Source organism: Octopus sinensis, linkage group LG18, assembly GCF_006345805.1.
Source record: "Octopus sinensis linkage group LG18, ASM634580v1, whole genome shotgun sequence".
Classification (NCBI taxonomy): Eukaryota; Metazoa; Mollusca; class Cephalopoda; order Octopoda; family Octopodidae; genus Octopus; species Octopus sinensis.
In genome coordinates, this window is record NC_043014.1 from 38,530,120 (window position 1) to 38,544,773 (window position 14,654).

Sequence of the window (14,654 nt, forward strand, 5' to 3'; positions counted from 1 at the left end):
GGGATTGAAGACAAGTCCTTGGTTACTTTCAAATCTTGTACAATCTCTCTTCTTTCTACCACACATACAATCAGCCTAGTTATCGAGGCTTTGATTTTTCTTCAAAGACAATCCATTTCATTTACTTTGCTAAATCTTGCAGAAAAAAAAGCATAATTAACCCAACAATTCTACTCCCTAATCTTTCTTCATTAAAAATGTCAGACTTCAAGTGTTTACTTTTAAAAATTAAACTTCAAACAATCTTAAAAGTAAGTAACACAAAAGAAAAAAAAACAGGATGAAATGGATGGAAGAAAAAAAAAAATCAAATCAAAACCACACAAAAAAAAAGAAAGAAAAATTTTATCGTTTATTTTAATTAAAGAATTACAAAAATAAAAATGTTCTTAATTTAAAATGATAGAAGATTTAATTGATTATGAAACAGAGAGAAGTTCGTTATTCACATGTCAAGAATTAAATCACACTTAAGTATTAGACAAACTGGTTTAAGAAGTTTAACAACAATTGATAAAAAAAAAAACTGCTTCCACTTGAGAAGAGGGACATCCTAAAATTAATTCTTCCTTTAATCTCTAGTCTCTTCTGATTTACTCAAAACCCCACCTCCACACATGGAATCTTCAACCACTCAAAAAATGAAAGCAAAAATAAAACTGAATGAAATCCAGGAATTACTTTATAATAAGTAAAAAAAAATTAAGGAAACTGAAATTTAACTTAGGTTTTAGATAATTCAAATACTAAGAAATTTGCTAACAGAGTGTAATAGATTAAAAATAGTTGAATGTATAGTTGTTTTTATTTATATTTTCCTTTTTTTTTTGTAAGAAGTGGAGAACTCTGTAATAGAAATAATATTTCTAGTGTTTTGTTTATTGTTACTAGTGTTGCTTTTTTTTATACTCTTAGGATTTTTTTTTGGAAGTGCAAATGACACGAAAGAAATTTTTATTAATGAAAAAGAAATTTGAAAAAAAAAAAAATGGAAAAAAGGTGTTAATGAAGGAAGCTTAGAGAGGTCAAAATAGGGGAGAGAATCATCAGATGCCTAAAGATAAGGTGTAGAAAAATAAAATTACAAATTAAACAAGAGAAATATTATTTATGCTTTGTACAAGAACAAATATGTGTACATGTAAGTAAAAGTGAGGTGGGAATTCAAAGTAAGACGGTTTCTTTTTCCTTTTCCATTGTTTTCAATAGTAAAAAAAATATTTTTTCTGTTTTTTGGGTTTTTTTTTTTACACCATTTTTCTTTCCCGTTTCCATATAATTACATAATTACACAACAGCACTTCTTCTCCTCATCTCCCACAACCTGAACAGTTGAGGGTGCTGAGTATTTAGTAATAGTGTCGTTTCCATTCGACATAGAAGATGACCAAGTACTGTAATTTCCTATCGTAGCCGGGGTCGGGTCAGCACTACCGGGAGCATGAGCTGGAAATTTGCTGGATAACGCTGGAGAATCATGCCTTTCCTGCCAGTTTGATTGCATATGGGCAGAAGGATTACCAGGTAAATTCGGCAAGATCGTCTTGGCGTTTTCTCCAGTCAGTGCAAGCCTCTCGGTACTAGCTCCACTCCCATTGCTGCCACGGCGATTGTAGTTGGCCTGTCTTTGACGTTTCAGATCACTTAATGTACAGCCAGCTGTTCTATTTGTTGGATACCGTTGCTCTAGCTGGGGCAATCCTTTTGCCACAGCAGGTGTACCCTCAGTATCTGATGTAGGTATGGGTCTGGAAGAATTGTCTAGTTCATTTGGAATGTTAGTAGGTAATTTTTCTTCAAGATGCACCGATTTCGAATCTTTTTCCTTTCTCTTGGAATCCCTCCCTCCACCTTTCTCGAACTGAGTGTTCGCACTGTCATTACCTTTTGGAACCGATGGAGTGTTGTCAGTGTTTCTAAAGGGAATTCGAACATCTATTGGTCTCGAGGTGGAGCTTGTCCCGAAATTCGATGCTTTACTTGAAGCTGCATCAGAATTCGTTGAACCCTTGACACTATTACCATGTTTGTCGTCTTTTAAACGTGAGTTACTTAAAGCGGGTGTCGAAATATTAGAGGATTTTGATGCCGCCGAGCGACTTGCTGGAATGGGTTCTTTCGTACTCTCAGATTTGTCCGATGGAGCAGCAGGTGTTTTCACAGGGGCTGCTTTTTTGCCTGACTGAGACGAAGATTTTTCATTCAACTCGGCGCCATTAACCATTTTTTTATTTGACTGTCGTTTAAGTGAATTATTGGCAGATTTATTCACCTGAAGCGTCCAGTTGACAGTTGAAGAATTCTCCGAACTCTGACTGGCAGCTATGTTGTTACTGCTATTCTTTCTTTGAGAAACCTCAGCAGATGGGTTTCTATTCTCTTTCAATGATGTTTTAGAACTTTGGTTGGAATTTGTAACTGGTCTTCCAAGAACTGTTTCCAAAGGTTTGCTATCATTCGTATAAGAAGACATCGTGTCAAATCTTTTAGCTAGAGTTGAAACATCAGGTGATTTTGAACCTACTTGCTTAATTGCATGATCTATGTTTGTCTCTAAAGGAATTGATTTCTTTGAGTCTTTTAATGAATTTTTACTACTATTTATACTTTCCTTTGAATTAGTAAGAGGTGCTTGACGTGGGATATTAACTGTTGATGTATTTGACGGAGATGTAACAGTTGGTTTGTTTCTGTTTGACAGAGAACCAACTGTTGTTGAGTCTCTTCCTTGTGATCTGGATTGAGTCATTAGAACAACCTCAGATATTTTGGAGTGGAAACTGTCAGAAGATTTCAGCCGATTAGACTCATTCGTTGTGTCACCATTTTGGTAAGATTTCTGAGAGACCGAGCCAGACAACTGGGGAACTTTGTTTTCTTTCATATCGTCCATTATCAGTTCTACGTCGTCAACACTAGTTACACCTAAATAGTCATCCTCTTCATCATCATCATCGTCATCTTCCTCCTGTCAAAAATATAAGATAATACATTGAACTAGAGTTAAGTTTATACAATAGAAAATGGCATTTTGAAGATGAAATAAAATAAAATGGTAGGACACTTATAAGAGTTATAAATAGATAGGAGTGGCTGTGTGGTAAGTAGCTTGCTTACCAACCACATGGTTCCAGGTTCAGTCCCACTGCGTGGCACTTTGGGCAAGTGTCTTCTACTATAGCCTCGGTAGTGAGTGGATTTGGTAGACAGAAACTGAAAGAAGCCTGTCGTATATATATGTATGTTTGTGTGTCTGTGTTTGTCCCCCTAGCATTGCTTGACAACCGATGCTGGTGTGTTTATGTCCCCGTCACTTAGCGTTTGGCAAAAGAGACCGATAGAATAAGTACTGGGCTTACAAAGAATAAGTCCCGGGGTCGAGTTGCTCGATTAAAGGCGGTGCTCCAGCATGGCCACAGTCAAATGACTGAAACAAGTAAAAGAGTAAAGAGAGATGTAGCATTGTAATGGTTTGTATACCTATGAAGGGTTGCATGTCTTTATATAAAGATTCACTGCAAACATAAGAGAAATATCATACAATGTGTATTTTTCTTTTACCTGTTTCAGTCATCTGACTGCAGCCATGCTAGAGCACTACCTCTCAAAGAAGCTTGAGAGGCGGTTGGATGGAACCTACACTCGCCTCCTTATGAGAGCTCAAAATCTCTCGTGGAAGCGTCATCCAACCAAAATGCAAATATATGGGAAACTACCACCTGTGTCATCTCTTGTGAAAGGTAGGAGAGTCCAGTTTGCTGGACATTGTTATAGAGCTGAAAACGAGGCAATTTCTACTCTTCTCCTCTGGAAGCCATCTACTCGCAATACCAGAGGGCGCACACTCTCCTACTCTGATGTAATCTCCAGGGATACAGGCATCCAGCAACAGGACCTCCGTAATGCTATGATGGACCGTGAAGTCTGGCATAGCATGGTAAATTCCATTGTCTCGACCACGGTCGAACAATGATGATGATGATGATGATGACTACCTTGAAGGATTTTTTTTTTAGTCAAACAAATCAAATCCAGGACTTACATATTTTTAAGCCTAATATTTATTCTAGCAGTCTCTTTTGCTAAACAGCTAAAGTTATGGGGACATAATCACACCAACACCAGTTTTCAAGCAGTTGGTGGGGAGATGGACAAACAGACACAAAGATACACTCACAGAGATGTATACATGTTTACAAAGAAGGTTGCAAATGAAGGATGCAACCCGTATGATGATGACAATCACAACTTCAGAATTGCATCAGAAAATAATGCAAAGTAAAATTGCATTACTTTCTGAGTCACCATCATATTGTGATGTCAAGACAAGGCACATACACATGCACAAAAACACATACAGGGCTTCTTTGAGTTTCTGTCAACTAAATCTACTCACATGGCATTGGTCAGCCTCAAACTATAGTATAAGACAGCAGGGACCGAACCTGAAACCATATAGTTGGGAAGCAAACTTCTTAATCTTACAACAATGCTCCAAGTATGTTTAAAATGTGGAGGAGGAGGAGGAGGTGGTGGTGGTGGTGGTGGAGGGAATCGCATGTTTTTACATTTCAAATTTCGGAACACGTTATTGACACACGTATGTACCCGACAGATTTGAGGGAACTGTATGACAAAGGTCAACTCTAATTAGTTACACTGAGGATAAACAACAAACAACAATAACAAATGTAAAGTATAATAGCCATCTTAATATGGCTAACCACAAAGGGGGGGGGGGTTACTGTAGCTTTTTAGCCCCAGGAGATCATCATCTCCAGCTGGCTTTAGGCACACTATCTGTGCCCTTATGGTATTTGCATGGGAGGCCATCCCTTTCAAATACCATAAGGGCACAGATAGTGTGCCTAAAGCCAGCTGGAGACGATGATCTCCTGGGGCTAAAAAGCTACAGTAACACCCCCCCCCTTTGTGGTTAGCCATATTGAGATGGCTTCTATACTTTACATTGTCGAGCGATTACTGTTTACATCTCGTTCTGAGATTTAATAACAATAACAAAGACTTACAGCAATATGGTTGGAAGAATTTAGGTCTATCACACCAAAATGAGCTGCTTCTTCTTTAGCTTCCTTCATGAATAAGGCACTCTTCTCACCTCTCATGCTGCTTCGGCGTAAAGATGCACTGCAAAGGAAAATGTAAAGATGAAAAACTTAAAGTTACTTCAGAAATATTTAACCTTTTAATATTTCAACAGGCCACATCCAACTCAAATATTCTACCTGTTTTATTTTCAAACTGGACTAATCTGGCCTCTCACACCTACCCTACAATGTCATTCTACAAGTAAGTAATTGCACCAGTGAAATCTTAAAGCTTGGAGATAATGCGTTATTATTTTAAAACGATGTGGATAAATAAGCATCACATTTGACAGAATAATCTGAATGCTAAATGGTTAAAACAAGACCAACAAAGAAAAATTGTTTTTGTCCTCGGTGAAGAATATTCTAGAGAACAAACAGAACAACAGTTATTAATTATTTTTTAATCAATTATATTTCCTGTATGCCAATTTTGTACATTTACTTCAACCTCTAGCCTTTAAGCTGGTCATATCTGACACTAATATTCTGAACATATTGCTTTATGTTCAGACTAGCCAGATCCAGCCTATCACAGTGACCTTACAATGCCATTCTAAAAATAAACAATTGCATCATTGACATCTCAAAACTATGAGATATTACATGGCTAATTCAGAACAATGTGAATAAATAAGTATTATATTTGATTAACTAATTTGAATGCTAAAGGGTTAATAATTCTTCCATCAGTACTTCAGCAGGTATTTCACTGGTGAGGCTATAACAAAGGAGAAACATGTCTGGAGTTGTGTCCCATGTTTGCTCAAGTAATATGAGTGAGTCATTCATTCACATTACTTTTTATTCATTGATTTAAAATATGTTAGTATTAATTTACATAGAAGATAGACTGATATATTACATCAGCCCCACATTACCCACTCCCATAGGCTTTTGTTTCTGTCCTAGATTAGTGGTCGTAATGTCATATGTACACACACACACACAGAGTGGTGGAAGCCACTTATAATCATGGACAATGTTGTCAACAGGTTATTGTGATCCAAAATGTTACATGCTGAAGTAATCAAAATAAGCTACTTCCTATGTGTGTGTGTGTGTGTGTGTGTGCGTGTGTGTGTGTGTATATATATATGATGTATGTATTGGGTTGTCCAGAAAGTTTGTGCCAATTTATAGCAGCTTATCTTTCGACTTATTTTAGAACATGGTTGAGTCCATAAAATAGAATTTGACTACACCTCCATTTAGAGCACAGTTTAAGCTATCTTTTCATGGAAGAAGGTTTATGTTCCTATAACCTGTGTTAATTCTGTAACCCTTTAAAATGGAAGATAAGAAAGTTCATTTTCAGCACTTGATGCTTTGGGAACCAGACAAAAATTGCTGCAGCTCAGCTGGGATATGTTACCCTACCCTCCATATTCACCAGATGTTGCTCCTTCGGATTTCCACTAATTCAGGTCTCTGCAGAATAGTCTTAATGGTAAAAATTTCAATTCCTGGATGACGTAAAAAGATACCTTGATGAATTCTTTGCCATGAAACCACCTCAGTTCTGGGAAGAGGGTATTTTCAAGTTAAAGGAAAGATGGAGATGCATTGTGCAACAAAATGGTCCATATTTGGTTGATTAAAAATGTAATGGCAAGTATTTATTGACTTTTTTCTTTCCTTTAAAAATTGGCACAAACTTTCCGGACAACCCAATATGTATGTAGGTAGGTAGGTACATCTATACAAATATTGAATTGATATACAATAATGCCTTAATAAACAAGTTGTTCCAAGAGACCGCTCGTAAAGCAAAAACTTATAAATCAGAGCAATAATTTCCCATAGAAGCATGTTATAAATCATAATTCATTCCCAGAAAAATATTTTACCTATAAAATTTATAATACTCATAAAAAAAATGGCAATAAAACAACAGTAGGATGTAAAGAATATTTTATGTAAAGTAAAAAGAATGTCAAGATCATTTATAATAAAAATATTATTATAATAATCGTTTTCTGAATCACTTTCACTCACACTAGACACATGCACACCATCACTTGTAAACGCAATAGCTGATTCACAAGCTTGTAGTTGGACTAGTAGATTTCTTTTTAAAAAACAAGTCTAGAGTTGTTTGCTTAGAAGGTTTATTTCACTCTCTATAAATTTCTCAATAACATGCAGAAGCATTTGTTATGGTAGTAGAAACTTTTGCACTCCGTTCAAAATTTGGATTTTGTGCTTGAAAAATAAAACTCGTAAACTCGAGGTCTCATACAGTGGGTCCTTGTAAAGTGAGGTATTACAGTATATTATCATACTCATCATCATCAGAATCTAGCAGAATTGTCAGCATCCCAGGCAAAATGGCTAAGTGGCATTTCATCAGTTCAAATTTCACCAACATTGACTTTGCCTTTCATCCTTTCAGGATCATTAAAATAAGTACCAGTTGAGCACTGGGGTCAATGTAATTGAATTACTCCTCCCCCAAAATTGCTGGCCTTGTGCCAAAATTTGAAACAAATATCTGTACCGCTGTTTTCCAATTTAGGCAAATATTAGACAGACTTACTAGGGCAGGTTTTCTACAGCTAGATGCTCTTCCTGTCACAAACCCTCACTTTTTCAAATAATCTATTTTCCATTCCACTGAACCACAGATGTTTATTGAAGCATGGGACATTTGTTTAATGGAGAATGGAAACAGTGTCACTTTCTGTTTTCTTTCCAAACAGTGTTAACGAGGATGTGTAGAATCAACACACACAGAGAACAGGCTACTGTACAACTTCTGCCTTTCAAGTCAACTCAAAGGCATTGGCTTGTCCAAAGCTACACTAGAAGACACTTTCCTAAGATGTCTTGCAGTGGGACCAAACCCAAAACCAAATTATTGCAAAGTAAACTTGAGAGAGAGAGAGAGAATAAGAGAGCAGGTAGGAGAAAGAGAGAGAGAGATCAGGTAGCATGCTGTATTTTTGAGCAAAACATTTCATTTCATGTTGCCTCAGTCCACTCAGCTGTTTGTCTAATGCTTGCCTAAATTGGAAAACAGCTGTACAGATATGTTTCAAATTTTGGCACAAGGCCAGTAATTTTGGGGAGGGGTATTTCAATTACATGTGCATGTGAAAGAGGAAGAGAGGGGATTAGATAGCACAAGCAACAGACACACACTATGGTAAATTCTAAGTATTCCATAATATTTTCTATATGTGGTAAATTTGAGTGGAGGCGCATGGCCTAGTGGTTAGGATGTTGCATGTTATTAGTAGGTCATGGGTTCAATTTCCAGACCAGATGACATGTTATGTTCTTGAGCAAAACATTTCATTTTTTGGTTGCCCCAGTCCACTCAGCTGTAAATAGGTAACTTTGCAATGGATTGGCACACAATCAAGGGTGAAATGGTGATTCAGGAAAATCTCCCAAACAGAGGTCCTGCAGGCCAGGTTTTGTATTCGGCAATCGAAAGGATGAATAATACAACCCATACTGTGAATCCCAAATGGTTGGGATTGGTTAGTCAACCAGGTCACAGAAGAATGATGATGGTTCATTTGAAGTCCATTCTTCATGTTTGTTTAATTCATACAGACATATAGTCATATCGCCGAGGTTGACTTTGCCTTCCATCCTTTCGGGGTCGATAAATAAAGCACCATTTATTTCACTGGAGTCGATGTAATCGACTTAATCCCTTTGTCTGCCCTTGTTTGTCCTTTCTCTGTTTAGCCCCTTGTAGGTAGTAAAGAAATAGGTATTTCGTCTGCCGCTACATTCTGAGTTCAAATTCCGCCGAGGTTGACTTTGCCTTTTCATCCTTTCGGGAGTCGATAAATAAAGTACCAGTTATTTCACTGCGGTCAATGTAATTGACTTAATCCCTTTGTCTGTCCTTGTTTGTCCTCTCTATGTTTAACCCCTTGTGGGTAGTAAAGAAATAGGTATTTCGTCTACCGCTATGTTCTGAGTTCGAATTCCGCTGAGGTCGACTTTGCCTTTCATCCTTTCGGGGTCGATAAATAAAGTACCAATTATTTCACTGGGGTCGATGTAATCGACTTAATCCCTTTGTCTTTCCTCTCTATGTTTAACCCCTTCTGGGTAGTAAAGAAATAGATATTTCATCTACTGCTACGTTCTGAGTCCAAATTCCACCGAGGTCGACTTTGTCTTTTATCTTTTCGGGGTCGATAAATAAAGTACCAATTGTTTCACTGGGGTCGATGTAATCGACTTAATCCCTTTGTCTGTCCTTGTTTGCCCTCTCTATGTTTAACCTCTTGTGGGTAGTAAAGAAATAGGTATTTCGTCTACCGCTACGTTCTGAGTTCAAATTCCGCTGAGGTCGACTTTGCCTTTTATCCTTTCGGGGTCGATAAATAAAGTACCAGTTATTTCACTGGGGTCGATGTAATCAATTTAATCCCTTTGTCTGTCCTTGTTTGTCCTCTCAATGTTTAGCCCCTTGTGGGCAATAAAAAAAATACAGACATATAGTCATATCACCTGCTGAGTCTTTGAGCATTCTGTGATTAAATGTCACACTTAGACAAAGTAAAAACTGTACTTTAGTACAAGCTCATGTGTTTCTATCTGTATGTGTGTGTATGCATGTATATTTGTGTGTGGGTGTATGTACATGCATGTGCACATGTATGTGTCTGTTTGTGTGTGTGAGAGAGACAAAAAGAGAGAGTCCATATGTACTCAGACATATATCTGTGCACAGATAGATGTACATGTTTAAATAAATCAACAAAACAAACTCATTATCAATAGTATTAGTCATAATAACAGCAGTAGTAGTAGTAGTTTTAGTATTAACAGAAGCAGCACCAACAACAACAGCTACAAAAGTAACATCGGTAACAGTATTAAGTACTTTATTGTATTAGTATCAATAGAAATAACTCCGATAATAATTAGTAGTAATGGTTTCTGGTTTCTGGTTTAGACCCAAAGCCAGCAATTTTTGAGTGGGTGTAGTTGCTACTATCTTCTTCACTCCCTACAAGTAAGCATTTGACCGATATTTCATTTTATCAAACCTGAAAGGATGAAAACTAAAGCTGACCTTAGTAGCTTTGAACTTAGACTGTAAAGGGCCCCCTAACTACTTAGCACAGGTCATTTTGTCTAACACTCCAATAATTCTGCCAATCCACCACCCCACCACCACCACCATCATCACCATCACCATCATCATCATCATCATCATCATCAGTAGTTGTAGTGGTGGTGATGGTGGTGGTGGTGGTGGTTGTAGTAGTTGTAGTAGTAGTAGTAGTTAATGCACATGTTCCATGCTGACATGGATTGGCCAGTTTATCAGGATCCAATGGGGTCAAGAACTGCTTTGTGCTCCAGGGTCTTCTTTGGCAAGGTTTCTATGACTGGGTACCTTTTCTAACGACAATCATGTTACAGCAAGTACTGGATGTGTTTTTTGGAGTTTTTTTTTTTTTGAGCCACCAACAATAGTGAGACTGTCATGCAGCTTTCAAGACTACAAACCCCAAGAAAGCAACTTTATGCTAGGAGATGAAGGGTAAAAGATGGGTAAGAATATGACAGAAGGGGCCAGAGAGAAAAAGGTTACTTGTTGTAAAGAAGCTATATGACTGCTCCCATTTTCTAAGAGAGGGTAAGGCGGGCAGCTGGCAGAAATGTTAGCATGCTGGGCAAAATGCTTAGCGGTATTTCGTCTGCCATTACGTTCTGAGTTCAAATTCCACCGGGGTTGATTAAATAAGTACCAGTTACACACTGGTGTCGATATAATCAACTTAATCCGTTTGTCTGTCCTTGTTTCACCTCTCTGTGGTTAGCCCCATTGCGTCTACCGCTACATTCTGAGTTCAAATTCCGCCAAGGTCGACTTTGCCTTTCATCCTTTCAGGATCGATTAAATAAGTACCGAGTTATGCACTGTGGTTGATGTAATCAACTTAATCCGTTTGTCTGTCCTTGTTTGTCCCCTCTATCTTTAGTCCCTTGTGGGCAATAAAGAAATATGAGAGGGTAAGAGTGAGCAAATGGAACCAGAAAGCAATAGAAGTGGGGGAGTGGGAGATAAATAACAATGCTGAACAGCAGAATAGTACTGATGAAACGGTAGACAAGAGGAGAATGATGTTGGGCAGATTGCAAAAATGGATAGGGAAGAGAGAGAAAGGCATGATATATGAAGAGAGTAAGAACTGTATGGTGATAAAGGGGGATGGACTGCAGTCCATCAATTGGGAATCTAAAAAATAACAGTCTTACAAATTGTAAAAACAATAGCTAAAAAATAACAGTCTTACCAAGTGAATACAATATGTTTCTCTGTGGAAGTTAAGCAAGGCTGAAACATGTCTATTGTTTTCACTATTTGGCTGTCAAGATTGAATCCATCTAATATGCAATGTCTATGTCGTCTAAAAGTTTAACTCCTCTGACCTGCTTTCAGTTATCTCCCTTGTTTTGAGTTATCTCCCTCTTTTTTTAAATTTAAACACCCATAAGGAAGAGTTTCTGTTTACTAATTGTTCGGATTATCTCAGTTGATTGAAGTTGTTCATCTCAATTACATACCTGAGACACCCACTATATTTGTATTGACCATGCAGAACCCACCTCTCAGGTATTTTCCTTTCAACCATATTACTGACTTTCATTGGCTTGATTGGTACTTATACCAGTAATCCCACAAAGATGAAAGCATAACAGAGTTTAAGCATAACGAGATTTGAATTCAGAACAAAACAAAACAAAACAAAAAAAAACTACTATCTACTGTTATAACCACTCCACCTGCCAGACTGCAAGATTATCTGGTCTAATCCATAAATAATCTTAGCACCAGGGTTGCAATCTTCCCAGTCAAAACACCAAACTACTCAATAGCCTTAAGCTGCAAATAGGTACAATGCGGAGGTAGAGATGACTACTGCATGCAGAAGAACTTGCTTTATAATTAATTGTTTGTTTCTTCTCAAGCCATGTCTGGCTCATAAGGGCTGGTTTCCTAGTTTCCCCAGTTTCCTTGGAGTATAGGTTTCCCACCTGGATGGGACACTGGTCCATCACAGATGAGCTGCAAGATGCAGGAGGAAAGAGTGAAAGAAAGTTGTGCCAAAAGAGTCAGCAGAAGTTCGCCATTACCTTCTGCCGGAGCCGTGTGGAGCTTAGGTGTTTTTGCTCAAAAACACACACATTGCCCGGTCTGAGATTCGAACCCACAATCCCTTGACCGCGAGTCCGCTGCTCTAACCACTAGGCCATGTGCCTCCACTTATAATTAATTATTGATGCTTTTATTTGTGTATAGTACAAAGTTGTAATCAAATTAATAATGCTCCAGAGTATCCTACCTTACTGAGATGGGCCAGGTTTGGCCCATCTTAATATGGTTTCTTTTTTTTTTTTTTACCCGTTTCAGTTATTGGACTAAGACCAGGCTGGGGCACCACCTTGGAGGAGAATCTTAGTCAAAGAAATAGACCCAACTAATTATTTTAAGGAGAAAAACAACTACTTTTAAAACTATGTAGTAAGAGTCCTGGATAGTAAAGTTTATTTGTCAACATAACTGTGATACCAGTGCTGGTGGCACGTAAGAGAACCATCCGAACGTGGTCATTGCCAACACTGCCCCAACTGGCCTCCGTGCCGGTGGCACGTAAAAAGCACCATCCGATTGTGGCCATTTGCCAGCCTCGTCTGGCACCTGTGCCAGTGACATGTAAAAAGCACCCACTACACTCACGGAGTGGTTGGTGTTAGGAAGAGCATCCAGCTGTAGAAACTCTGCCAGATCAGACTGGGCCTGGCACAGCCTTCTGGCTTCCCAGACCCCAGTTGAACCATCCAACCCATGCTAGCATGGAAAGTGGACATTAAACGATGATGATGAAACGATAACGTGGCAGTCCTGACTAGGAATATGTTACTACTTTTTAACCCCAGGAAAACATCTTTTCCAGCTGTATCAATAAACCAATCCTAGTCAGGACTGCCACATTATGTTTGCAAATAAACTTCACTAATTATTTTAACTTTGGTACTTATTTTATCATTCTCTTTTGGTAAATCATAAAGTTAAGGGATGTAAACAAACCAACACTGATTGTCAAGCAGTGGGGGGAGGGTGACAAACACACACACACACACAAACATGATGGGCTTCCACCTTCTGTCTACCAAATTCACACACAAGCTCACAAGCCATTGGTTGACCCACAGCTATAGTAGAAGACATTTGCCAAAGATGCTGTGCATTTAGATAATAAAAATTAATTTTTACTCATTAAAGATTCCTATTGGGGTTTAATTATTTGAATATAACCCAAACAAGAGAATAAAGGGAAATAGGTAAAGACCCCTACCCCTGGTCATGAATGACCATGGGATTGCACCTAGAAAGTTCCCCTCCAAGGCACAAGTCCGGGCAAGGTTGTTTATGGAAGACCAGCTGTTGCCCATGCACACCAGCCTCTCCTCTCCACGTCACCGATGTTATCCAAAGGAAAGGCAAAGGCCAATACAGCTTGGCACCAGTGACATCGCAACTCATTCTTACAGCTGAGTGAACAGGAGCAACGTGAAATAAAGTGTCTTGCTCAAGAACACAACACACAACCCAGTCCAGGAATTGAACTAACTACCTCATGATTAAGAGTCCAATACTCTAACCACTGAGCCATGCACTTTCACAAAGCCCAGTACTCGGCTGGTATTTATCTGAGTCAATGAGAGAGCCAGTACCTGATTGCTCAAATTGCTAAAAATAGCAGCCAAATCTCTCTAAAATTCCACCCTAGTACCTTAGAATAGGACATCATCATCTGAACAAGAAACCTCATGGTTGCAAAGAGAGCTTCATAATGACCAACCATACCAGATCGTATAACAGAATTTTCATTATTTATTTATTTTTACTCTTTTACTTGTTTCACTCATTTGACTGTGGCCATGCTGGAGTACCACCTTTAGTCAAACAAATCAACCCCAGGACTTTGTAAGCATAGTACTTATTCTATCGGTCTCTTTTACTGAACTGCTAAGTCACGAGGACCTAAACAAATCAGCATCGGTTGTCAAGCAATGTTGGGGGACAAACACAGACACACAAATACACACACACCACATACACACACACACGTATATACGACAGGCTTCTTTCAGTTTCTGTCTACCAAATCCACTCACAAGGCTTTGGTCGGCCCGAGGCTATAGTAGAAGACACTTGCCCAAGGTGCCACGCAGTGGGACTGAACCCGGAACTATGTGGTTCATAAGCAAGCTACTTACCACACAGCCACTCCTATGCAAAGCTATATACTGAATTCTCTGTGTGGATGAGTATATGAAAAGCTGGAATTACCCCCAATATACTACTGGTATTCATTTACTAAACCACCATCTAAAGATTAAAGGGAAATTGTAAAACATTTGGCTCCACAGACTGCTATTTCTATTAACACAAGGCACAAGGCAACCAGGGAGATTTTATGTAATCAGTTCACCTTCTTCGTGAAAATAGTAACCAGATTTGTCTTTTAACTTTTGTTTCAGCCATTAGACTATGGC

At 38.4% G+C, this 14,654-nt stretch overlaps 1 protein-coding gene across 5 annotated transcripts in view; it reads right to left on the bottom strand.

Annotated features, from left to right (window-relative positions):
* Positions 1 to 338: 338 nt before the first annotated feature.
* The window catches only part of LOC115221503 (protein phosphatase 1 regulatory subunit 12A), a 414,153-nt gene continuing 399,837 nt past the window's right edge, over positions 339 to 14,654 (bottom strand). For 4 of the 5 annotated variants that reach the window (XM_036510896.1, XM_036510895.1, XM_029791701.2 and 1 more), the window contains 2 exons: positions 5,031 to 5,148; positions 339 to 2,968 (listed from right to left, as the gene is read on the bottom strand). In XM_036510896.1, coding sequence (XP_036366789.1) covers positions 1,280 to 2,968; positions 5,031 to 5,148 — 1,807 coding nt within the window. In that variant the 3' untranslated portion in view covers positions 339 to 1,279. The remainder of the gene's footprint in view (positions 2,969 to 5,030; positions 5,149 to 14,654) is intronic. The other variant, XM_036510897.1, reaches the window with a different exon arrangement.